Source organism: Natrix helvetica (assembly GCF_964273705.1).
Source record: "Natrix helvetica genome assembly, chromosome: 1".
NCBI classification, from domain to species: domain Eukaryota; kingdom Metazoa; phylum Chordata; class Lepidosauria; order Squamata; family Natricidae; genus Natrix; species Natrix helvetica.
In genome coordinates this window covers 116,407,126-116,432,890 of record NC_138548.1, presented here as the reverse complement: position 1 = coordinate 116,432,890, position 25,765 = coordinate 116,407,126, and the positions used below count along the sequence as shown (strand labels likewise).

Genomic DNA, 25,765 nt, shown 5'->3' with positions numbered 1-25,765 from the left:
GTAAGTAGCAGATGTTTACATGAAACAGATGATGGTATTGTGATTTTGCATGGATAATTGCAGTGTCTGTAATCTCACCAGCTGTGCTAGTTTCAGGGGTTTCGTATCCTGTATTAAAGGGGGCATGAAAATGCATGAGAGAATGAAGTCGAGAATATCAATGTTAATTGGCCTAATTTAAGATGAAACAATGTCCTCAGAGGAGGGTTGTATGGCTCATTCTAAATTTGTCTGCTCTTTTAATCTTAGAAGTCCAAGAAGCTATTTAAATCTATCAATGTTTGCAGAGCACAAGTTCAAGCATTATTTCATGTTATCATTGTTCACGAATGATTTAAAGTAACAATAAACAAGTTGTTGCTGCTGTAACATTTTTTGTAAACACTCTTCCCTAATACATGTCGAGGTGGATACTAGCAAATTCCATAAATGTCCAATGGTACTTCAGTAGATTCAATATGTTTTTCATTTTGATTGAAAAGAAATATCTATATCACTCTTAACTAGCTCAAGTGAATTTCTGTTTGTTTGGACATGAACATTTTATTACTGTAGATTTTTCTCTACCTGTTTTCTCTACCTGTTTCTCCCCACGTCCTAAGGTTATCACTTTGCAGGAAATTTCTCCTGTTAATGTTGCACAAACGCTAGCCTATTTCAAGTACTCATCACCCAATGTCCCCCCACCCACCCACCCCGCACAATAAATTTATAAATTTTCAGCTTTGTTGCAGGAGATCTCGTCCTGCTTTTCTTTTTATAAGCTGGAAGAGACAAAATTCAGTGGTTGGGTGGGTGAGAGAAAGTAAACTCCCTTCAAAGAATTTTTAAAACTCTTGAAAACAAAATCAACTTTATAGAATCATGATGCATTACTGGGAAGAACTGTACGGTGTATACTATAGCCTTATTTTCTCTTTGCTTTTAAATTACAATGCTAAACACCAGAAAGAAACCTGGGAGAAACTGGGGAGATAGTTGACATAGTGCTTAAAGTGTTGGAAAATGTCTACAGAGATCCAACCATGCTTACCACGAAAACTCACCAGGCAATTTGGGTGAGTGATTCTGTCTGAATCCAAACCTATTTCACAGGATTATTTATTTTGTTGATAAAATGAGGTGACATTCTAGTGTATATCCAGTTCTGGTCGCCACGCTGTAGAAAAGATGTGGAGACTCTAGAAAGAGTGCAGAGAAAAGCAACAAAGATGATAGGGGACTGGAGACTAAAACATATGAAGAACGGTTGCAGGAACTGGGTATGTCCAGTTTAATAGAAAGAAGGACTAGGGGAGACATGATAGCAGTGTTCCAATATCTCAGGGGTTGCCACAAAGAAGAGGGAGTCAAACTATTCTCCAAGGCACCTGAGGGTAGAACAAGAAGCAATGGGTGGAAACAAATCAAGGAGAGAAGCAACTTAGAACTGAGGAGAAACTTCCTGACAGTTAGAACAATTAATCAGTGGAACAGCTTGCCTCCAGAAGTTGTGAATGCCCCAACACTGGAAGTCTTTAAGAAGATCTTGGAAAGCCATTTGTCTGAAAGGGTATAGGGTTTCCTGCCTAGGTAGGGGGTTGGACTAGAAGACCTCCAAGGTCCCTTCCAACTCTACTATTGTATTGTATTGTATTGTATTGTATTGTATTGTATTGTATTGTATTGTATTGTATTGTATTGTATTGTATTGTATTGTATTGTATTGTATTGTATTGTATTGTATTGTATGCTGCCTTAAGTTCCTGGACAGAGGAGGGGGAAAAAAGGAAATAAATGTAACAGAAAAAAAAAAGCCCCAATGTAGTGAGGAAAAAACATTCTAGCTGGAGTATTGAACAACACTACAAAAGCATTACTTTGAGGGACAATGCATTCAGATTTCAAATACAATATGAACAGTAGCATATTTATTGCATTATAAACTCACCATCTGGAAGGGATCCAGAGTAGCCCCCCCCTGAGAGTTAATGACCCAAGCACCCAGGGGCCTTTTGAAGAACTATTAGGTTGTGATTGTTGTCACTGGAACCCTTGCAGAGTTTATTGTTTTTGCAGATCAATTTCAGAAAGGGTAACGTATGTATTTATTTATTTGCAGGCGTTTGTATTCTGTGCTATTCCAAAGGCTTCAAGTGGCTAAGCATTCCAATATTAAAAACATAAAACATACAACGAGACATAAAAATGACAATAATCATATGGGCGGCTTGCTCAATAATGGATTAATTCCTGTATTCACTCTCACTGGAGGTGGAAGACTGGCATCAGACAGGGTGAAGGTTGGTGCAGCCCTTGCCTCTGTGCGCTGTCTTCTCATGGATTGCAATGCATCTGCTTTTTCTTTTGCAGATGGTGAGCGACTGGGAGAAGAGACAGACCCTGGAAAGCGAGCAGCTGGGGCCCATGTGCCCTCTCCTCATAGGAAGGCTGAGGACTCCAGTGAGAGCCGGGAAGATGAGCAGATGGTAACTTCATTTGTGCCTGGCTTTGTGCTTTTTCTCCTTGTTACTTATTGAGAAATAAAGATCTCTAATCATGATTGTGTGGGGAGTCGATTGCTAGACTAGTAGAAAAATAAGGAAGCGTTTTTTCCTGATTCCAGTAGGCTTGAGGATTGGGGGGGGGGGTGCTTATAAGGAAGTGCTTTGAAGTCTAAGCATGATGTAGACATCAGCCAGAAAGCCAGAAGTGCCAGGACTAGGAAGACTTTATCAATATTAAGCAGAAACATATGTTAATGGTGTCTAGATGAACTACTTGGGATGCACAGGAGACTGGGTCAATGAAAATTTGTCTGGGGAAAATTGTGATTGCAAAATACTCCAAAAGAGGAGAATGGTATGCTCCTGCTCCCACCATCCCCAAACATGATAGATTGTTGCTAACAGGAATTTGAGTTCATTTTGGATGGGTTACAGGTCCCCCATTGCTCCTATCTAGAGTTTCTCTGAAGTCCTGTATAAGGCGATGGATGGTGCTCCATTTCTCCTCCATTTCTGAGCATAGATACAGCCAGAAGATCAGCCTCTGTCACTATCTGCTCCAAAAGTTATTGGTGCAAAGAAGAATCTGCATGTCCCAAATGTGCTTTTTCAAGGGGCAACTGGACTTTCTGTGGCAAAAACAAGAAAGTCCAGTTGCCTCTGAAAAATCACCTTTGGGACAACCATGACCTAGATGACCGAGAATCTCCATAGGCAGAAGAATCTGCACCTTCCCTCAAACTTGGAGACCAAAACTCTTTTTCACCTTCTGAAGGTGCAATGCTTTGGACTCTGATTTTTGTCTAGAACTAAAAAAAAATCAAAGACGCTTTCTGATCTCAGACTGATTAGGTTCATACACCATTATAAACTGTTATTTGTTTTGGTAATAACTTATTGAACAAGATACAGTGGCCAAAATTACTTGCCATGCTAAGCAATAAACTGTTTTTTTAAAAAGCCACAGTTTCTGGGTTCTCACATCATGGCTTAGTACAGCGGTAAGAGAGCCAATTTGGTGAAGTGGTTAAAGGTACCAGCCAAGAAACTGGGAGACGGGGGTTCCTAGTCCTGCCTTTGATGCAAAGACAGCTGGTGGTGACTTTGGACCAGTCATTCTGTCTCAGCTCTAGGAAGGAGGCAGCGGCATAGCATTCTCAAAAATCTTGCCCAGAAAAACATAGGGACTTGCCCAGGCAGTTTCCAGGAGGCAAGACTGACTTGAAGGCATCCACAAATAGCCTAGCCAAACAGTGAGAAATTGTATTACTGTACTCTGTGAAGCCAGAATGGTTGAAGGAAGACTCTCTTTTCCAGGATGTTAAGAAGGGCAGGGGTTATTAGCACTACTGTCAAGCTGTCAGATGCAATTACAGACCCCTGCAATATTACACAGGCGGTAAAGACTAAAATACAAGCATGCCTTGGTTTTATTGAGGTATTGATATATTGTCTGAAAGTCAGTGACACCTGGCTTAGACAATTGGCTAGATTTTTGCCCTGGTTATTAGTAAAGGGTGGTTTAGCAAGATATTTCAGCCTGTTGCATTTTACATAATGTATTCCAGCATGATTAATAATCTGTACGGATTTGTTCCTGACCTCCAGTATTAACATTTTCCATGTTATTTTTCCCCCCTTTCCCCTGGGAAATTTTCTCTAATAATGGTTTGTGGCTCTTGCAAAGGGTGGGAGGAAGAGGGTTGGTTGCTGAGGTCAAGTTCCATGACAATTTAAAATTGGAATTAAAGTAATTGTGACATCAACATCCCTAAAGAAATATCTGTGTCAATTAAAGAGACCCAAACTTTAACATATTGGACTTCTTTTAAAAAAAAGTTTTTTGGGGGGCTGGGAGGGATAGTTCTTTACTGGAGCAATTTACTGGACTTGGCAGCTGGCGCTTGAGAGTGGAAGGAAAAATTAGCAGGGCTTTTGTCAGCTGAAGTTGCAGAGCTACCTTATTAAATTGTCTCATAAGGCTGGTTAAGAGAAGACATTAGCACTCCTGTAGAAGAGAATATCTATAGTTCAGGACTGAACGGTGGAGTCCCTGGTACTCTCTGATCTTGGTTGTTTCTTTGCAGAATGTTTCATTCATTACCTAATGGAATGTCTGCAAGCAAATAGCTAAGTATAAAGAGCACCAAGGACTCCATTAAAGCTCCTGTTAGCACGTTGCTTTATGACAGCGATGGCGAACCTTTTTCGGCTCGCGTGCCATAAGTGGGGGGAGCGCAGGGAGGTAATGTGTGGGTATGCCACACCCATAATGCAATGTGTGAGCCCCCCAGTGCGCATGCACGCACTACAAGCGCGACCCCCCATTTTTTGCATGCTTTTTTTGCCCTCCCCAGGCTAAAGAGGCTTTATAGGAGCCTGGGCAGGGCGAAAATAGCCTCCCCCGCCCCCGGAAGCCCTCCGGAGGCTTCAGAGACCTTCAGGATGCTTCCCTGAAGCCTCCGGAGCAGTCAAAATAAACCTCCGAGCAAACTGGTTCCGTTCCTGAACCTCTGGTTTGCCCGTAGGGCCGGTTTGTTGTGCTCCGGAGGCCTCAGGGAAGCTCATGAAGCCTCCGGAGGGCTTCCGGGAGGGCGAGGGAGGCTCTTTTCGCCCTCCCCAGGCTCCTATAAAGGCTCTGGAGCCTGGGGAGGGCGAAAAATGGCTTTAAAAAAGGGTGAACTCAGCTGCCCAGCGCGCACATGCGCGCTGGCCAGCTGACAGGGCAGCGTCTTGCGTGCCCTGACAAATGGCTCTGCGTGCCATCTGTGGCATGCGTGCCATAGGTTCACCATCACTGCTTTATGATAAAACTTTGGCTCTACCAGAACTGTTCTTTAACCTGGCGGGAAATGGAAATCAAATTGACAGTTAAAGAGCTTGATCTGAAAGGGAGGGGAATGATTTTGTGCCTACCAGTGATACTTCCCTTGTGATAGTGGTGATCAGTGGTGGGATACGACCAGCACACCCTGTTATGGGCGTACAGGTGCCTGCTGGGAGCACCAGGTACCGTTCCAGTATGGTGCTCCGGAGGGCCTGCCTGCGCTCCTTACCTGTATTTGAGCTGTTCGGGCCTTCCACGCATGTGCACGGAACATACGGCGCCTGCACGATGCTCCACCGAGCAGCTGGAGCGTCACGGAGGTGTCGTGGGTGATTAGTATGCATGCATGCCCTGTGCACATGTGACGCCTGCTGCGCATGTTCATGTGGTGGATGCCCAGCCCTGTTGCACCGTACTGGTTGCACCGGGATCCGGAACCCACCACTGGTGGTGATTATCTGAAAGGCATCAGCATCTCAGGATAGAGGTAGTCCTTGAGTTACAACTGTTCATTTCGTGATTGTTGAAACTTACAACGGCACTGAAAAAAGGGACCTATGACTGTCTTTCACAGAGATGTTCCTTGCAGTATCCCCATGATCATATCATCAAATTTCAGATGCTTGGAAACTGGTCCATATTTATGACCATTGCTGTGTCCCAAGGTTGTGTGATCACCTTTTGCGACCTTCTGACAAGCAAAGTCAACGGGGAAGCCAGATTCTCTTAACCATCGGGTTACTAGCTTATCGACTACAGTTATTCACTTAGAGTTGTGGCAAGAAAGTTCGTAAAATGAGGCAAAACTCACTTCAAAAATGTCTCGCTTAACAACATAAATTTTGGGATTTATTGGGATTTATTTGGTTATAAGTTGAGGACTATCTGTAGAAGAGAAAATATTGACAAAGTTGGATGTGTTAATACAGAATAGTTAACAAAAACTAAAAGAGAGGGTTGTATGTTACTTGGCCATGGATAGAAATGCCAATTAAGCCCCCATTTAACAGTATGTTGATTATGTGTCTTTAGAGATAAGGGTAGAACATGACTTCAAGGGAAGGTATAAATCCATGCAGAAACATATCTCTCATAGCAGTTGGCATGAAAAAATAAAAGAAAACCAAAAGTATATTTCCTGTCATTTTACTACCCATTTAATCTTTACTTTTGGCTGCCCTAATTTGGATGGGAACCTGGAAGCATGTGGCCTTAAAACATGGTACTCCTAAGCATTCTGACTTACTAGTACTACATCTGGTATCGTGGATTCATCTGATCAAATGGGAGAAAGACATATGAACGGTGCCTGCAGGAGTTTCCAGTTCAGATCATGTCTCCCAATGGTGTTCCTGCATTTTCCCAGTGCGTTTTCAATCATCTTTCTGCTGCATATGACTAGCTTCATAATCTTTTGATTGATAGCATGGTGACTTGTTCATTTGGAAACAATATTGGGCTAGACTTCCCACAGAGCTGTGAACAGAAATTAGAACTCTTGAAAGCCAGTTTATCTCTAATAGTAAATTTTCTGGAATAAATATTCCATATGCAGATATTTCATTGTTAATTAATTATGCATATTTGAATTAAATTGCCAAGTTATATATGACATTGGCTTTTCAAAGAACCTAGAATTTTGTTTCGCTAAATATATGTATTTCACTAGCAGGCATATATGTTCAGGATTAATGATAAAAGGACCTTAGTAAGAGTTCATCAATAAGAGGAAATATATGCAATAGAAAATCTCTTTCTCCCCATTCACACACACAAAGACAGACACATAAGGGCATTCCAAGGACATCATACATAAGCTTATATTCTTGATCTGAGGTCAGAATCTGTCACCTTTTCTGAGGAAGGAGTGTCTTGCTGTGAAATATCCACAGAGATTGAATTTTTTTTAAAAAATCAGCAATTTTATATCTCTTTGGCTCCCCCTTCGAATGCTATTTAGAATTAAGGGAACACCTCACTGTGTACTGCAGCTTTTCTTCAACCCAGCACAGAAACTAACTTGAGAGATGATATTGTGTAGAGAAGCAATTCCAGTCAGGAATGCAACATTCGTAGGAGATTTGCACTGTGACGCAGCCTGGATTCAGAATCATGGCAGCCAACATATTAGTTAAAAAGTTGGTCCCTCACAAGATTATTATATGCGCCAAGAGCAGGGGTGGACTTCAAAAATTTTAGCAAGAGGTTCTCTGCCAGGTTGCTAGGTGGGCGTGGCCATGGTGGGTGTGGCCTATTCAGCCTCCTGCACCATGGCAGAGGGGGTGTTTTTGCCCTCCCCAGGTTCCACATGTGCCCTGCACTTAGCTGCATCCAAAATGGGCCAAGTGGGGACTCCTGGGAGGGGAGAGGGGAGGTGGGCAGGGCTAGCCAGGAATGGGATTTGGGGGTTCTCCAAACTGCACAGTATCTTAGCTAGAGGTTCTCCTGAACCCCTGGGAACCCCCAGTATCCTATTCCGTACTAAAATTCCCGCAATAGAGGAATGGATTATAAAAATGCCTTAACTGTACTGCCAAATTTAACCTCTTTGTCAAGGAGAAAAAGACAAGTGCATTTAAAAAGAGTTGGAAACCATTTATGGGCTTTTTACTAAAAGAAAAAAAAGTGAAATGATAATTTATGGATTTGATGATTGAAAAGATGGGAATTAAATTATGGATTGAAGGTACAGTATTTCTGGAATAATAGTCAAGAGGGAAGGGAGACAAAGGGTTTGTTAATATCTGTTGAAGGGAAGATTGGAAGTAATTAGTATAATTATTAACTTTAGTTTATTTCCCCCTTTTTCCTTTTCTGGTGCCTTTTTCCTTTTCTATTTTTCCCCTTTTGGATCTGACTTTTACTGTGTGTAAAATTCTTAACAAAAAGCAGTGAAAAGTTGATTCTTAGGCTTACCTTCCTTCCACTGTGATCATAAGCATAAAGCTATTTGGTGACCCTAGCAACCATCTTTGAAGAAATCAGGGACAAAAAGAAGGCACAAACAGACATTTAGGCACAAGGTAAAGGTTCCCCCTGCACATCCATGCTTGTTGTTTCCAGCTCTAGGGGACGCTGCTCATCTCCATTTCAAAGCCCAAGAGCCAGTGCTGTCCAAAGACGTCTCCGTGGTCATGTGGCTGACATGACTAAACACCGAAGGCACACAGAATGCTGTTACCTTCCCAACAAAGGTGGTCCCTATTTTTCTACTTGCATTTTTTTACGTGCTTTCGAACTGCTAGGTTGGCAGAAGATGGGACAGTAATGGGAGCTCACTCCGTTACATGGCACTAGGGATTCGAACCAGTGAGCTGCCGACCTTCTGATTGACAAACTCAGCATCTTAGCCAATGAGCCACCGTGTCCCTGTTTTAGGCACAATCTGACATTTAAATCTCAGCAGCCTTTCTTCCTTTAAGATACTTAAGCAGCAGCCCTACAGGTCCCAAAAGAGGTCTGGACTCCTTTAGTAGAGAAACACTCTGATCCTTCAGCAAGTTCTCTGTTTTACTTTTTATTCAAGTCGCAGTATCTAAAAGCCACTGTTCTATAGAAGTGTTTAAAACAGCCCCTAAAGGCCATTGGTTCTATCAGCTCCTATTAAAGAAGGCTGCAGGTATATTGTCGTTGAATTTTTATTCATTCTTGACTTTTTTTTTTAAAAGCTCCCTGCATGAAGTAAACAAGTGTGTCTCGCCCAGCCTGTTTCCCCTCTGAAATGCTAATTTCCTGTGCAGGACAATATTCCAATAGGCAATCTCCTTACCTGTATTCTGCATAGATAAATGTTCAAGGGGGCTGCATTTTGTGATCCAGCTGAGCACATTTCCTGACTTGCTTTGATGTATATAAAAACATCCTTCCTTTTTATTTTCCAATTAGATTACATATTGCTGCACTAGGGGAAGTAATTGGCAAAAAAATAGGTGTAAATGGGTCATTTAAGACTCATTTTAAAACCATTATGCTGGATAAAATTCCAGGAAATAATTTAAAATTGATTATTTTGGTCCTTTCCAGGGTTCTTACTATAACAGCCTTCTGTTTTAGTTTATCTGGCCTCATGGCTTTTGTTCATTACAAAATTAATTTCTCGTCTCCTGGGGATTTCCAATATCTGCCAAATCTCTTGGCATGGATTCATTTTGCCTTGGCATAAAATAGCTATTGAAAGATCTTAAGTTTTGTCTGGTCTTACCTTAGAAATGAACAACATCTGTAGGAGTGCAGCTATTCAAGATGGAAGTTCAAACAGCAGGTATTGACTCTGCAGCAAGAAAATTATCCAGAGTAGAATGGTAAAGGAAACTCACTCTAAGCTCTTTAGCTCTGCTTTGAGGAAATATACCCACACAACCCAAAATGAAGAGAGAAAATACAAACTAGACTGCCTTTTCTAACCCCTACTGCTGTATGACCAACCCCTAATAACCATTTAGAATGAACTGTGCTTTTATGTTCCTACTGATTGGAAGAAGTAGTAAAAGGAGGAAAGGAATATGGATAGTTTTCATCTTTCATTCATCTTTCAGCTTTGTGTGCGTGTTCAGGAGTGTTATGAAGTGCTACCATCTGTGATGCTTTGAAAACTGTCATATTTATCCTTACAGTATTTATACTTTGCTGGTCTCATTGTTTTTGAAAAAATAAAACAAATAAAGTAGCCAGTGCCAAAAGATTGCCCAAGGATGTAGTGATACTAGCAATGCTTGGTTTTCTGGCAATCTTCTCTTTTGTCATTGAGTGCAATCATTGTTATTCTCTTTTATCCAGATTTCTTACCATTAACATTCTATTGTTATATTTATAACAAGAAATATTATTTTTAAATATTTCTCATAGTATATGCCAATAGACTAGTTTCCCTCTTGCATAAAAAATATATTACATTCTAACATTATTTGTCAAAGGAAAGAAGGAAGGAAGGAAGGAAGGAAGGAAGGAAGGAAGGAAGGAAGGAAGGAAGGAAGGAAGGAAAATTTTATTTAAAGGATTCACAACTGCATGAAAGTGGAGGATATTTATTATATATACAAAATGCAAATACCTTAAATAAACTCTTATTATTTATGCAAAAAAGGGATGTGGTGGCTCAGTGGCTAAGACGCTGAGCTTGTCTATCAGAAAGGTTGGCAGTTTGACGGTTCGAATCCCTAGCGCTGCGTAATGGAGTGAGCTCCTGTTACTTGTCCCAGCTCCTGCCAACCTAACAGTTTGAAAGCATATTTAAAAAATGCAAGTAGAAAAATAGGAACCACCTTTGGTGGGAAGGTAAAAGCGTTCCGTGGGCCTTCAGCGTTTAATCATGCCGGCCACATGACCATGGAGATGTCTTCAGACAGCGCTGGCTCTTGGGCTTTGAAATGGAGATGAGCATCCCTCCCCTAGAGTCGAGAACGACTAGCACATAACCAGGTGAACCAGGGGAACCAGGTACCACACATCAGTCGCAGAAGAAGGTCAAGGTATGTAAAAAGAGAAGTCACCTTCTGGTTGGTGATTCAATTGTAAGGGATGTTAATTTAGGAAAGGATATGGAGGTTTTAAAAGAGGTCAGGTGTCTGCCAGGTGCTACTGCCAGCAGAGACAAGAGGCGTATTCTTAAGATAGTCAAGAATGCAAGTAAGGACTGTGACGTTGATGCTATTATACATCTTGGCACAAATGATCTGTCCCAGAAAGATGTACTTTCTGTGCAGAATGATTTCCAGAACTTGGGGTATGAACTTAATAATATAGGCTGTAGGGTTATCTTTTCAGAGGTTTTACCTGTATATAAGGAACAAAAAGGGAAGGGCCAGCGTGTAGCAGAGTTTAATGTTTGGCTAAAGGAGTGGTGTAAAAGGGAAGGCTTTGGTTTTATTAGTCATGATGTCTGCAGCTGGTCCAATGAAAAACTGTACAAAAGAGATGGGTTGCACCCATCCAAGAAAGGGACTGAGTTACTTGGCATTAAATTCACAGATTTTCTTGATAAACATTTAAACTGAAGAGCGGGGACAGAGAATTAATAGATACAGAACATCTCTGTCCCCAGCAAACTAAAATTCATAGGGTTATAAGTGCATGTAACATAGATATGTGTGTGGGTAAGATTATCACTCCTGCTGTCAAGCAAAACCAAGCATGTAATAGTGATTGCCATACCACATGCATGAATCACATGCATGAATCCAGTGACGTGTGGTGAGGGTTATGGCTGGGGAGGCTGGTGACGTCATCAGGAAGGCGGGGAATGGGACCACGTGTGCAGCACACGTGGTCCCATTCTCCGCCTTCCTGAGTGAACATTAAGGGGACCGCGGAGTGCACTGATCCGTGTAGCATTGCTTCCTCCACCTGCGCCAGTCCCTTCCCCCCCCCACTCCTTCAAGGTCTCCCTCTCCCACCAACCCAAAGCCCGATCCCCAGCTCCCTCGGGCAAGGCTTGAGCGGGGTGAATGGGAAAGCAACGAAAGGGGCTGCGCTTTCACCCCGCTCAAGCCTTGCCGCCTGCAGGCACCGCCCGCCCTCGCTGCCCCTTTTGTTGCTTTCCCACCCGCCTCTAAGGCGCACCAAAGCCTCCTTCGTCCCCCCCAGCGCGCGCCCTTTTTATTTCCCGTGACACCCCCCCCATTTCAGGAAAGCTTTCCCCATTGCCTGCGGGGTGAGGGGGGCGGCTCCTCTCCCCCCACTCCCTCCGTCCCTGCCTCTCTCCTCAGCCCCAAAGCTCCGTCCGCGTGACTCACTTCCAAGGCGGTGGCTGGAGAGGCGCGCAAGAACGGCAAGCGGTTTCCCACCAAAGCGGCGTTCTGCGCGCAAGAAGGTGCTGCCGGAGGACAAAGGGACGCAAACACACATCTACCCATCTATCTTTTCCAGCCTCCTAGTGCTCTTTTCCACCGATCGCGCATGTTGTGCGCGCAAGAAGGAAAAGTCTGCGGCGAAGCCCTTGTCGCCCCGACCTCTTGTTTGCACTTCCCCCCCTTTTTCTTCGCTCCATCCCGCTCCGGCTCTGGAAGGGCCAGCGAGGTTGGCTCCAGCCGAGATCGAGAGGGAGGAGAGGAGGGGGTAGCTGCGGGCTACCTTCCGGCCAAATGTGCACGAAAAGCGTGCGCGATCGGTGGAAAAGAGCGCTAGGTAGATGTGTGTTTGCGTCCCTCTCTCCTCAGCCTCAAAGCTCCGTCGGCGCGACTCACTTCCAAGGCGGTGGCTGGAGAGGAGCGCAAGAACGGCGAGCGGTTTCCCACCAAAGCGGCGTTCTGCGCACAAGAAGGCGCGGCCGGAGGACAAAGGCACGCAAACACGCATCTACCCATCTATCTTTTCCAGCTACCTAGCGCTCTTTTCGACCGATCGCGCATGTTGTGCGCGCAAGAAGGAAAAGTCTGCGGCGAAGCCCTTGTCGCCCCGACCTCTTGTTTGCACTTCCCCCCCTTTTTCTTCGCTCCATCCCGCTCCGGCTCTGGAAGGGCCAGCGAGGTTGGCTCCAGCCGAGATCGAGAGGGAGGAGAGGAGGGGGTAGCTGCGGGCTACCTTCCGGCCAAATGCGCACGAAAAGCGTGCGCAATCGGTGGAAAAGAGCGCTAGGTAGATGTGTGTTTGCGTCCCTCTCTCCTCAGCCCCAAAGTTCCGTCGGCGCGACTCACTTCCAAGGCAGTGGCTGGAGAGGAGCGCAAGAACGGCGAGCGGTTTCCCACCAAAGCGGCGTTCTGCGCACAAGAAGGCGCTGCCGGAGGACAAAGGCACGCAAACACGCATCTACCCATCTATCTTTTCCAGCTACCTAGCGCTCTTTTCCACCGATCGCGCACATTGTGCGTGCAAGAAAGAAAAGTTCATGGCGAAGCCCTTGTCGCCCCGAGCTCTTGTTTGCACTTCCCCCCCCCTTTTTCTTCGCTCCATCCCTCTCCGGCTCTGGAAGGGCCAGCGAGGTTGGCTCCAGCCGAGATCGAGAGGGAGGAGAGGAGGGGGTAGCTGCGGGCTACCTTCTGGCCAAATGCGCACGAAAAGCGTGCGCGATCGGTGGAAAAGAGCGCGAGGTAGATGCGTGTTTGCGTCCCTCTCTCCTCAGCCCCAAAGCTCCGTCGGCGCGACTCACTTCCAAGGCAGTGGCTGGAGAGGAGCGCAAGAACGGCGAGCGGTTTCCCACCAAAGCAGTGTTGTGCGCGCAAGAAGGCGCTGCCGGAGGACAAAGGCACGCAAACACGCATCTACCCATCTATCTTTTCCAGCTACCTAGCGCTCTTTTCCACCGATCGCGCACATTGTGCGTGCAAGAAAGAAAAGTTCATGGCGAAGCCCTTGTCGCCCCGAGCTCTTGTTTGCACTTCCCCCCCCTTTTTCTTCGCTCCATCCCTCTCCGGCTCTGGAAGGGCCAGCGAGGTTGGCTCCAGCCGAGATCGAGAGGGAGGAGAGGAGGGGGTAGCTGCGGGCTACCTTCTGGCCAAATGCGCACGAAAAGCGTGCGCGATCGGTGGAAAAGAGCGCGAGGTAGATGCGTGTTTGCGTCCCTCTCTCCTCAGCCCCAAAGCTCCGTCGGCGCGACTCACTTCCAAGGCGGTGGCTGGAGAGGAGCGCAAGAACGGCGAGCGGTTTCCCACCAAAGCAGTGTTGTGCGCGCAAGAAGGCGCTGCCGGAGGACAAAGGCACGCAAACACGCATCTACCCAGCTGTCTTTTCCAGCTACCTAGCGCTCTTTTCCACCGATCGCGCACGCTTTTCATGCGCATTTGGCTGGAAGGTAGCCCACAGCTACCCCCTCCTCTCCTCCCTCTTGATCTCGGCTGGAGCCAACCTCGCCGGCCCTTCCAGAGCCGGAGCGGGATGGAGCGAAGAAAAAGGGGGGGAAGTGCAAGCAAGAGCTTGGGGCAACAAGGGCTTCGCCGCAGACTTTTCCTTCTTGCGCGCAGAACGTGCGCGATCGGTGGAAAAGAGCGCTAGGTAGCTGGAAAAGACAGCTGGGTAGATGCGTGTTTGCATGCCTTTGTCCTCTGGCAGCGCCTTCTTGTGCGCAGAACGCCGCTTTGGTGGGAAACCGCTCGCCGTTCTTGCGCGCCTCTCCAGCCACCGCCTTGGAAGTGAGTCGCGCGGACAGAGCTTTGGGGCTGAGGAGAGAGGGACGCAAACACGCATCTACCTAGTGCTCTTTTCCACCGATCGCGCACGCTTTTCGTGCGCATTTGGCCGGAAGGTAGCCCGCAGCTACCCCCTCCTCTCGATCTCGGCTGGAGCCAACCTCGCTGGCCCTTCCAGAGCCGGAGCGGGATGGAGCGAAGAAAAAGGGGCGGAAGTGCAAACAAGAGCTCGGGGCGACAAGGGCTTCGCCGCGGACTTTTCCTTCTTGCGCGCACAACATGCGCGATCGGTGGAAAAGAGCGCTAGGAGGCTGGAAAAGACAGCTGGGTAGATGCGTGTTTGCGTGCCTTCGTCATCCGGAAGCGCCAACAACATTTCTGCCTCTGCAGCTCCCGGGCGCGGCCGGACAAATGTATATAATATTATAATATTATATATATATATAGTAAATAATATTATATACTATTATTTCATGAAGAGAGGTGAGGCCCTGCCTCCCCTGCCTCCCCTGACCGCACGTCACTGCATGAATCACACAAATGGCAAGAAAATAGGGGCAGTCAGGCATAACATAGGTTATGTAGACAGTAAACACAAGGTCAATCAAAATGGACTCAAATGTCTATACACCAATGCACAGAGTATGAGGAATAAACAGGGAGAATTAGAAATCCAAGTAAAAGAGGGCAGATATGATATTATTGCCATTACAGAAACTTGGTGGGATGAAACTGACAAATGGAACATACAGCTAGAAGGATTTAAATTATTTAAAAGAAATAGACCAAATAAAAGAGGAGGTGGAGTTGCACTATATATAAGAAATAATTACCTCTCTACAGAAATAGAGCACAGCAATGATGAGAACTATCTTGAATGCATTTGGGTCAATATTAAAGGTTGTGGGGGAAATGACATTGCCATAGGTCTATACTACAGGCCACCCAACCAAGCAGAGGAAGTAGATGAACTTTTTGCTAGTCAGCTAACTAAGGTATGTAGGAAGCACACCACAATAGTAATGGGAGATTTTAACTACCCTGACATCAACTGGGAAACAAACTCTGCACCAAGTGGAAGATCCAACAGGTTCCTAACAAACCTAGCAGACAACATTGTTTTCCAAAAAGTAGAGAAGGGAACAAGGGGATCAGCCATATTGGACTTAATTCTCACTAACAGAGAGGAAATGATAGAAGGTGTTGAAGCCATAGGAACCCTGGGGGCAAGTGACCATGCAATATTGGAATTCAACATTATGCAATCACAAGTAGTAGAACAAAGTCAAACTAGAGTCTTGGACTTTAAGAAAGCTAATTTCAATAAACTTAGAGAGAGCTTGGGAAAAATTCCATGGATGAGAATCCTCAAGGGGAAAACAACTCAAGAAGCTTGGGAAATTTTGAAAAATGAGATTACAAAAGCCCAGTCTAGCACAATACCAATGAAGAAGAAAAATAACAGCTCCCAAAAGAAACCAGCATGGCTGCATAAAGAACTATCTGACAAACTGAAAGACAAAAAAGTTAAGTATAAAAAGTGGAAGGAGGGGGACATAACTAAGGCAGAATATCAGCAAATAGCCCGAGCCTGTAAAGATGAAGTGAGGAAAGCTAAGGCTCACAATGAAGAAAGGCTTGCCACAAAAGTAAAAATTAACAAAAAAAGCTTCTTCCAACATGTTAAAAACAAGAAAAAAGTTAAGGAAACAATTGGTCCATTGCTAGGAGAAAGTGGCAAGAAGGTGACAAGCAACAGGGAGAAAGCAGAACTATTTAACTCATGTTTTGCATCTGTCTTTACACAAAGGGATAAAACAGTCCAACCTATCAAAAGCAGCACCACAAAAATCAGATTAGGAACACAAATTGAAATAGGGAAGAAAATGGTAAGTGAGCACCTGTCTACCCTAGACGAGTTCAAATCACCAGGACCGGATGGATTACACCCCAGGGTTCTGAAGGAACTAGCAGACGAGATCTCAGAACCACTGAATTATATCTTTCAGAGATCCTGGAACACCGGGGAACTACCAGAGGACTGGAAAAGAGCTGATGTGGTTCCCATCTTCAAAAAAGGGAAAAAATTAGATCCAGGAAACTACAGACCTATCAGCCTAACCTCAATACCAGGAAAGATTCTGGAAAAAATAATCAAGCAACGAATTTGCGAACACCTAGAAGCAAACAAAGTAATAGCCAAAAGCCAACATGGATTTGTCAAAAACAGATCATGCCAGACTAATCTTATTGCATTCTTTGATAATGTGACAAAATTAGTGGACCAGAGGAATGCCGTTGATATAGTTTACTTGGACTTCAGTACGGCTTTTGATAAGGTAGACCATAACCTACTACTAGATAAAGTAGAAGAATGTGGGTTAGATAGCATCACCACCAGATGGATTCGTAACTGGCTGACCAACCGCACTCAACGTGTAGTTCTCAATGGAACTGCATCTACATGGAGGGAAGTATGCAGTGGAGTACCCCAAGGCTCTGTTTTAGGCCCAGTACTCTTCAACATCTTCATCAATGATTTGGATGAGGGAATAAATGGGGAACTCATCAAATTTGCAGATGATACCAAGCTGGCAGGAATAGCCAACACTCCAGAAGATAGGCTTAAGATACAGAAGGATCTTGACAAACTTGAACATTGGGCACTATCTAATAAAATGAAATTCAATGGTGAAAAGAGTAAGGTTCTACATTTAGGCAACAAAAATGGAATGCACAGGTACAGTATAGGTGATACCTTGCTCAGTAGTAGTAACTGTGAAAGGGATCTTGGAGTCCTAGTGGACAACCATTTAAATATGAGCCAGCAGTGTGCAGCAGCTGCCAAAAAAGCCAACACAGTTCTAGGCTGCATCAACAGAGGGATAGAATCAAGATCACATGAAGTGTTAATACCACTTTATAATGCCTTGGTAAGGCCACACTTGGAATACTGCATTCAGTTCTGGTCGCCACGATGTAAAAAAGATGTGGAGACTCTAGAAAGAGTGCAGAGAAGAGCAACAAAGATGATTAGGGGACTGGAGACTAAAACATATGAAGAACGGTTGCAGGAACTGGGTATGTTTAGCTTAAGAGAAAGAAGGACTAGGGGAGACATGATAGCATTGTTCCAATATCTCAGAGGTTGCCACAAAGAAGAGGGAGTCAAACTATTCTCCAAAGCACCTGAGGGTAGAACAAGAAGCAATGGGTGGAAACTAATCAAGGAGAGAAGCAACTTAGAACTGAGGAGAAATTTCCTGACAGTGAGAACAATTAATCAGTGGAACAGCTTGCCTCCAGAAGTTGTGAATGCCCCAACACTGGAAGTCTTTAAGAAGATGTTGGATAGCTATTTGTCTGAAACGGTGTTGGGAGAAATGTCCTTCTGGGTTCGGCTCCAAGTGGGGAAAAAGACACTGGAGTCATGGAGGCTGCTTGGAAAGATGGTTTAATGGTGGACAGGACCACATGGCCTGAGTCCTGAACAGAAAAGGTGATCACATGTTTCAATGTTGGTGGAGAAGAAGAGAAGGGAAGAGAAGGGCTGAAGAAGGGCTTGCAGGGATTTTTATAATCTGTTCTGTCCCACCTATCTGTTTCCTGTTCCTGTGTAAGAAATGTATTCTGATTGGTTGCCAGACTCACATGGGCCCATGCAAGGGCAACCCTCTAGGCTGTTTTGAATCCAGGTTTGATTGAGTTTAGATGCCATGTGGTCAGTTGAGTAAAAGGCAATATTATCCTGCCTTCATTGCCATCCCCCCTGGAGCTGAAGGGGAGAACTCTTTATTATGTAAAGTGGACTAGCTTGGCCTTCTTAATGGCCCATTGATAAAGTGGGGATGGGCTGGAAGCTGTAGGAATTTACTCTGTGTTTAAAATGTGTTTCTCCCTTTTTCACATCCAGGAAAATATAATATTCTGCCTTATCAATATTTCCTAGGATATTTCATTTTTCTGGGAGAGGGCTGGGTGATAACTTCCTACAACGGTATAGGGTTTCCTGCCTAGGCAGGGGGTTGGACTAGAAGACCTCCAAGGTCCCTTCCAACTCTACTATTGTATTGTATTGTATTGTATATGTGTTTGTTTTGTTTGTTTGTTTTTATTGGATTTATATGCCGCCCTTCTCCCAAAGGACTCAGGGCGGCGTACAACATTAAAAAACACACATCCCAAAAGTTTAAAAGAAATTACATATCCAAGGTGAGGGGAACCTTTACCTTTATTTATGCAAACTAAGAGCAATGTGTGAAATGACCCTCAAGAAAGACCACACATTTAAGGAACAAAATACTAAACATTAAAACATTGTTAAATGTTTCAAGAAATACAGAATCTCCTCCCCATAAAATGGATCTTCTTCCACAATCTGTCCTAATTTATTCAGAAATATGGTTAGCTGGACTTCATGCAAAAGATAGCCTGGACCCATTGAAAAGCTTGCAAAAATTAGACAAAATTATCCCAAAATGCATTATTGCAAATCAAAATGTAATAAATCTTATGACGCAGGCTTCTCATTGGTGACTGAGAGCATAGGAGGAAAAAACAGATATTTAATCACACCCCTGATCATTTACACTTCTATCAAACGTTAAATGTATTTTGGTAAAGAAGTTAGAATTGGAGAGCTCTTTCTATTTACTGGGTACTGCTCCTTCCCAGCTTTGTAATTTTGCACTAATTAAATAATTTCTAATTCTTGATTCCAAGCATTAGTGTTCAGCCTCATCATCCTTGTTAACAGGAAGAAAAAAGGCTGTGGGATGCTTCAGGTACACCACACACTCTAACTCCTGTAGCTATGTAAGAATCAGAGCCATGGGCTGGAGAGTTCCTGGATAACCATGTACACTCTCCCCCAATGCAGGCTATGGAAGGAGGTGACTTTGTTATATTGCAAAGATTGCTGGGCTGCTGATCACTACGGGATTGGCTGCCACACAATTTCCTTATTCTCCTTTTCCGCTCAAGCTTGGTTTGAGTCCCCCGCCCCCCGGCCAACTCCTCTTACTGGAATGCTGCTTTTTGGCCAGTCCTGGTAGACTGTGTCCCAGAGTCTTCCATGGATACTGCAGTTCTGAGGATGCTCCAAACTGGATCCGTTGCAAAATGGTTGTCTAGAAGAACCTTGTGCTATTTTTGCGAAGTACCAACATCCTGAAAAATTTGGTATTTTTCATAGCACTGGCTGTCTTAGTGTCTACCTGTACGGGTCCCAGTGCTCCCTTCTCTTATGAAATATATTTTTCTTTCACTGCTACTTCCAAAGTTAGTGTCATACTATGAATAAGGGCTTTCCCTGTTTGTCTTTGACTCACAGGTACGTTCTCTGAATTGTCTGAGGTCATTTCACATAGGCTTTCATTCAGGGGTCCAGGTAATGAATCCATTCACATCCCAACAAGTGTTTTTTTTTTTAAAAAAAAAAGTTTGTTTCTCAGCATGAAGAATTGAGGCCAGGAAGAAGAGAGGCAGTGACTGATAATAAATACTGTCAACAAAAGGGAGTCCATTAGGATGCATAGTGCCAAAGAAATAATTAGTGAACTTTGTTGAAGTGAGCTAATTTAAGCCCCGGGGGAAGGGGGGGAGCCACAATGCCTTTTGAAGGCATTATTAAGAGGATGGGATAATAGTGATGTGATTTTTTTTTTCAAAGAAAAAAATATTCTGGTGCCTTGAAATTTTTAACTCCGAGTGGCTATGAAAGAGATTTGTCTGCTGCTTTGATGATGGGGGAAGGAAGGGTGGGCTGCCATTTCTGCTCCTGAAGATTGGGTGGGGGTGAGGGTGAAGAAAGAATGGGGACGGACAGACAAGGTGTCTCTGCATCTCTCCCAAACACTCATTTTCTTTGAAAACTTTCCTCATGGAACAGCCTTAATTTAACTCCAAGGTCCAATCCCTCTCCGAAGAACTCTGTTCTCACCTAATTTGTATGCCCTTTGCGCTTGGATATTAGTGTATGAAGAGTAGCACAAGCCTGGTGAAAACTGAATGCATTGACTTTTTTCTTCCTCCGTGTGTGTGTGTGTGTGTGTGTGTGTGTGTGTAGTGTGTGCGTAGGGTGTGCATGTAGCACTGGCAGATCAAAAAGCCTCTGTGTTCCTCAGTAATAAAAGCCAAACCTCCCCCTTTGCAGCTGCTGGGAGAAACTGAGTGTGTAAGCTTGCAGGAAGAAGCCCAGACTACACACCACAGCTATTATATCTGGGTTTTTTTTAAAAATAGAGAAAGTCCCTCCCTGTTCATGCTTCTTGGAGTTTAATAATAATGAAATAAAAGTTTCCATATTTACAATATTTCTCTCCTGCATCATTTTTTTTTCCTTTAATGCTTCTCGGTTGGATCATGTTTCAAAGTGTTTATTATTGAAACAGCATTTTTTCCTCCACTTCTGGAATGTATAGAGGAAATTATTCAGAATTAAGTTGTTCTGATTCAACTCACTCCTGTGTGGGAATTGCATATGTGGAAGAGACAGAGGCAAAGGGGGGAAAAAAAGGCCTGGATTCTAACTCGGATGCTTGAGCCATTGCAGAGTTTTCTCTGAGCCGCTGCCAGTTTCTGGATACCAAGTGATAACTTGCAACCTTAGCCATTCTTACTAGAGATTTATGGGGCTTCTTAGCTTTTATCTATGCATCGTGTGAAACTGCAGCCTTTTATTTATCATCTAAAGGTTTTTATTTTTTTTCCCTTTTGCTCTCTTTAGCCCAGTGTTTCTCAATCTTGGCAACTTGAAGATGTCCGGACTTCAACTCCCAGAATTCCCCAGCCAGCTGGCTGGGGAATTCTGGGAGTTGAAGTCCGGACATCTTCAAGTTGCCAAGGTTGAGAAACACTGCTTTAGCCGGTATAGCTACTGCAGTTTAATGTGTCTGAAATGGATTTTTTTTTCATTAACATCATGTCCCCCTATTAGCTCCTATTCATAATTTTACATATGACAAATGACACCCCCTCCTGCATTATTTTGAAGATCATAAATAATCATCTTTGGGTTTTTTTTTAATCTTTCAAGAGCCTCTCTTTGGGAAATAGGGCAAGAGGATCTAAAAAAGCTACTCTTCTCTGTGCTTTAATATATATTTTTCGTCATAAAAACAGGAAAAACACATTCATTCTTTCTTTCTTTTCCTCACGTAGTTAAATTAGTAACTGAACAGAAGATTGTCAGTCATCCCAGGTCATGGTTGTCCAAGGGGTGGTTTTTTTTAAGAGACAACACATACACGTAGGGTTTACAAATACTAATATGTCGCTTTGCTAAAATTCCTGGTGACTGTTGTCTCTGCTATCTTACCTGCCTTGTAATATTGGCACGAGTTGCAATTATTTGTACTAACTCCATCCAGAAGAGGGCAGTGAGGCACACATGGTAGACATAAGAAAGTTATACTATTGGGCTTTTTTTTTAAAAAAAGTATTTCTTTACAAAAACCAAAATGCTATTCTCAATTCTATTTCATCAGCAAGCTAAGTCTTTAAATGACATTTACATTAAACCCTTAGGATTTACTAGCTTATTTTGAATTTTTTTTAAAATACACACAATAAAAGAAATCCTTTGAAGTTCAAAGTTCCCTCCATAGTATATATGTGGAAGATGCTTTATCTCCTGGGACTAAGTATGTATGACTAAATATGATACAGATAAGTTGAGCTTTCTGTATAAATTTTGTTATTTCCTGAAGCAAAGAGAAGTATTTGTTCTTCTACCCAGCATTGTCGAGTACACACAGTACTAATTGATGCCTTGACTTGTGCTTCCCTCCAACCTCAAAAGTAGCTTAAAAAGCCACAGGAGCTTTGATGAGTACAGGAGTATGTTCCCTCTCTTCCCACACTACATCTGGTAATAGCATACACCGTACATCATGTACACAGGCATACCTTTGCACATTCCAACAGCATTTGTGTATGTGTGTAAGTCTTCTAAAGAACAGAAGGGTTTTAGAACGACCTTCCCCAACACTATGTTGGTGAATGTGTAATTTGGCTTATAGCTGTCAATTGGCTCCATGAGGTGTATTCAATAGATACCCTGACTGAATGATAGGGGCTGTCATCCAGCACATCTGGAGAACCACTGGATTAGAGAAGGTTTATGGTACAATGTGTTGCCCAACAGACACACAATTTAATCTCCACTACTAACAAGCTTATGCTATTGCCATTTGTATTTCTATCCTGAGGGGAGATTTGAGAAATTATTTCAGTGTACTCTGCAAGAAGCATGTTGAAATAATGTGCATTATATTCTCGCCTTATTTATTACATAAAGGAGAAGTTCAGAGTAATTTATTTCCATTGTGAGACAAAGTCAGATTAATTTCCCATAGGATCTTCCTAGCCAATTCAGTTTGCAGAGTTGGCCTGCTCTGGATTCCTTCAACTAAACAACAAGGGCCTTAAAGTCTTGTCTCTTAACCATGGCATTTGAGGAGGAAGAGTGAGATCTCTTGCTTCATCGTACTTCCCATTTTTTAATCTTTACTTCCTATTGATTTTATTGTAATTTGATTGTTGTGAGCTGCCCAGAATCATTGAAAGCTGGGAAGCATACAAGTTTAAAATCACCATCACCATCCTCCTCCTCCTAATTTTTTTTTAAAAAGAAAGGAGATCTAGGGAGGCACTTTTGGTGATGTTTTTGCTGTGTTCAGCTAGACATAATGATTTACTTTTGTTCACTCTATTTCCATTCATTGGCAGATAGTTTATTGATAGTGTATTTTCTTTGCCACACTAGTCCTGATCACAGAGTTGAGGGAAAGAACTCCGACAAGTCTTTCTAAGTTGCACCATTTCCACTATAACATGGTTAGGACAAGAAACATTTTATTGTTCAAGGTAGCAGTGAATCAGAGCATGAGCCAAAAGTTCTCTTCGAATTTCCTAGGAACAGATGTTAGATTGGGTAATGGATAGGCACACACAGGCTTAACGGTAACAACAGCTCTTTATTAAATACAACAAGTGAGAACAATCCAGCGAAGGTTGAGTCTGACAGCAGCCCTTTTATAGGGAGCTGTCAGACCCTTCGACCAATAGGATTAAACCTCTGTTCCCACCGGAACAGAGAACCTGGGTGGAAACCACTGAGGTTAGTACAAGTATCTAACAACAGGCATGTTGCTTATCTTGAAATTAAGTAGAACAGAAAGACATTTTAGTGTCAAAGTCTCACAGTAAAAATTGTGCATAATAATAATAATAGCATTCCAAGTATGATCTTGCAGGCAATTTCATACTGAAAGTGTTTTAGTTCTTATTTTAAAATTATGATACAAAAGTTGTTACATAAATCATCCAGCCTGGTAAAAATTCATAGAATGAAAAGCTCCAAAACCTGAGACTGATGTATCTTTGGAGACAACCCCGCCTCTCTCAGCAAGTTAAGGATGCTTTTCATGGCAGGTGAATTTAACAAAGCCCATATGTGATTAGAGCTGCTGCTTTATGAATAGGTGGTGGAAGCAATGATTGCATGTGCCATTTGCTTCCTATTAATTATCACCAAGGCGATCAATAAGCACCTCTTTGCTGCTTCCTGAGTAAATCTGTTTCAGTGCAAAGTTGAAGAGGACATAATAAGGAAAGGAGAAAAATCCGCAACACAAAACAAAGCTGAATAAAAGTATGTCTCACTGTCAGTTTTGCTACTGAAGATCTTCAAATGGTACGCAGGTATTTAAAAAAAAGCATCTTACTATGGTTGGGAGGTGCTGCAACATATTTGGCATGCTTGTGTGATCTCAGCAGCAGGCGAAATAGCTTCGTTCCGCATTGTTTGATTATTTATTTGCTTATTCATTGGATGTCTATTCCACTGTTTCTGCTAGAGCTGAAAATAAGATAACAGGCTAAAGCTTTGGACTCTGGTGAAGGAGTGATTAATATTATTTGGTGATGGTGATTATTTTTTTAGATTTTGATCCTACCTTTCTCCCCCTTGTGGCCTATGGCAAGGAAACAAACTAGAACTCTGGGCCCTATGAAGGAATCGGTTCTAGATTTCAAAGGTACACTTTTACTTGGGGATAGCAACAACAGCAGCAGTAACTTAAAGGTAATTGAGAGATTGCCTTTTCTCAAATGGGCCTCAAAGCAGCAGACATGACGTCATCCCAAAGGCATTGTGAGAAATGAAACTGAAGGATCATCAAGCCAGCGGCTCAGCATGGAGGACCAGCCAAGTGAGAAGCTGGTGGGTCCTTGAGATCCAACAACTGCCCATGCCAGGTTTATCCTGGCATGAGAAGGAATGACAGAATGGATTCCATTTGTCTGGTCCCGAGTTTTTGACATTATTGTAGAAGTGCAGAAAGGAACAACCATCCCTTTGGCTCTCTCATCGCTGAAGTAATTCCAGCAACCAGTAGTTCAGCCAATTCTTTCCATGTTCATTTAAATCCTGGGAGTTTCCAGGAAAACTTGTATAAGATTGCAGAGAATAGAGGAAAAGAAATTTAGTAAGACCATTTTGGTGGGGCAAGAAAAGCATCAGGGTATGATATCCATATATATATATATTTTTAAATTGAGTTTCCAGCTACGACTGATATCTTTTTATGGATGCCAAAAAATTTTTTAAAGGGTGGATCTTTGTGCAGTCACAGCCCTCATTTTAACATCCTTCACAGAAATCACTGTTAACTTTGGGTTTAAGGGAGTTTCCCACATTTTTGGAGCTGGCTTATTAAATGCATTCTGGTAGCGCCCTAATGCCTACGATAAGTAATTAATACACAAATTGATATCAAATAATTTGCTATGATTTATTCTGCTTTTCAACAGAATAGTCTCCAAAAGCAGCTTACAATCATAAAATGGAATAGAATAGGTGCTGGGGTAGAGGTGGCCAGAAGGCCTGACGTTCAATAGAAACTAAAAGATAAAATTAATGTGAGAAGGGAAGACCAGAGGAAAAAACAGAGATATCATTTTGACAATGGTATAACAGTAATTTGTTATACATCAGGCTGGATTCTGGTAAATCTTCCACTTCTTAGGGGTATAGTGGAATGGAAAGGGAATGTAATTTCATGGTGACTCTTATCTTGGCAATGAAAGTTAAATTTGTGAAGAGCCCATCAAAATCACTGCAGCAGGGGAAAAGGAATCATAACCTTCATGAAATCTCCCTATATTCCTCTCTGGTTCTATGGTAGGGGAAAACACAGAATTCTGGGGGAAATGTGATATTTATTTATATTGAGAATAAGATCGTTCATTTTATAATATGGTGGTGTGAAAATTGTGCACAATATGAGGAATTCTTCCTGATCCTGTCAAAGATTGTGAACTTGGATGGATCTGTCTTTATGATGTTAAACATTTAGTGCTATAAATGCATTCAACAAAAGATATATCCA

The 25,765-nt window shown here is 43.0% G+C and overlaps 1 protein-coding gene across 1 annotated transcript in view; it reads left to right on the top strand.

Moving 5' to 3' along the window:
- The window catches only part of B4GALNT4 (beta-1,4-N-acetyl-galactosaminyltransferase 4), a 232,801-nt gene that overhangs the window by 127,859 nt on the left and 79,177 nt on the right, over positions 1–25,765 (top strand). Inside the window, exon 2 of the mRNA XM_081936844.1 lies at positions 2,353–2,468. Within this exon, the coding sequence (XP_081792970.1) occupies positions 2,353–2,468 (116 nt within the window). The remainder of the gene's footprint in view (positions 1–2,352; positions 2,469–25,765) is intronic.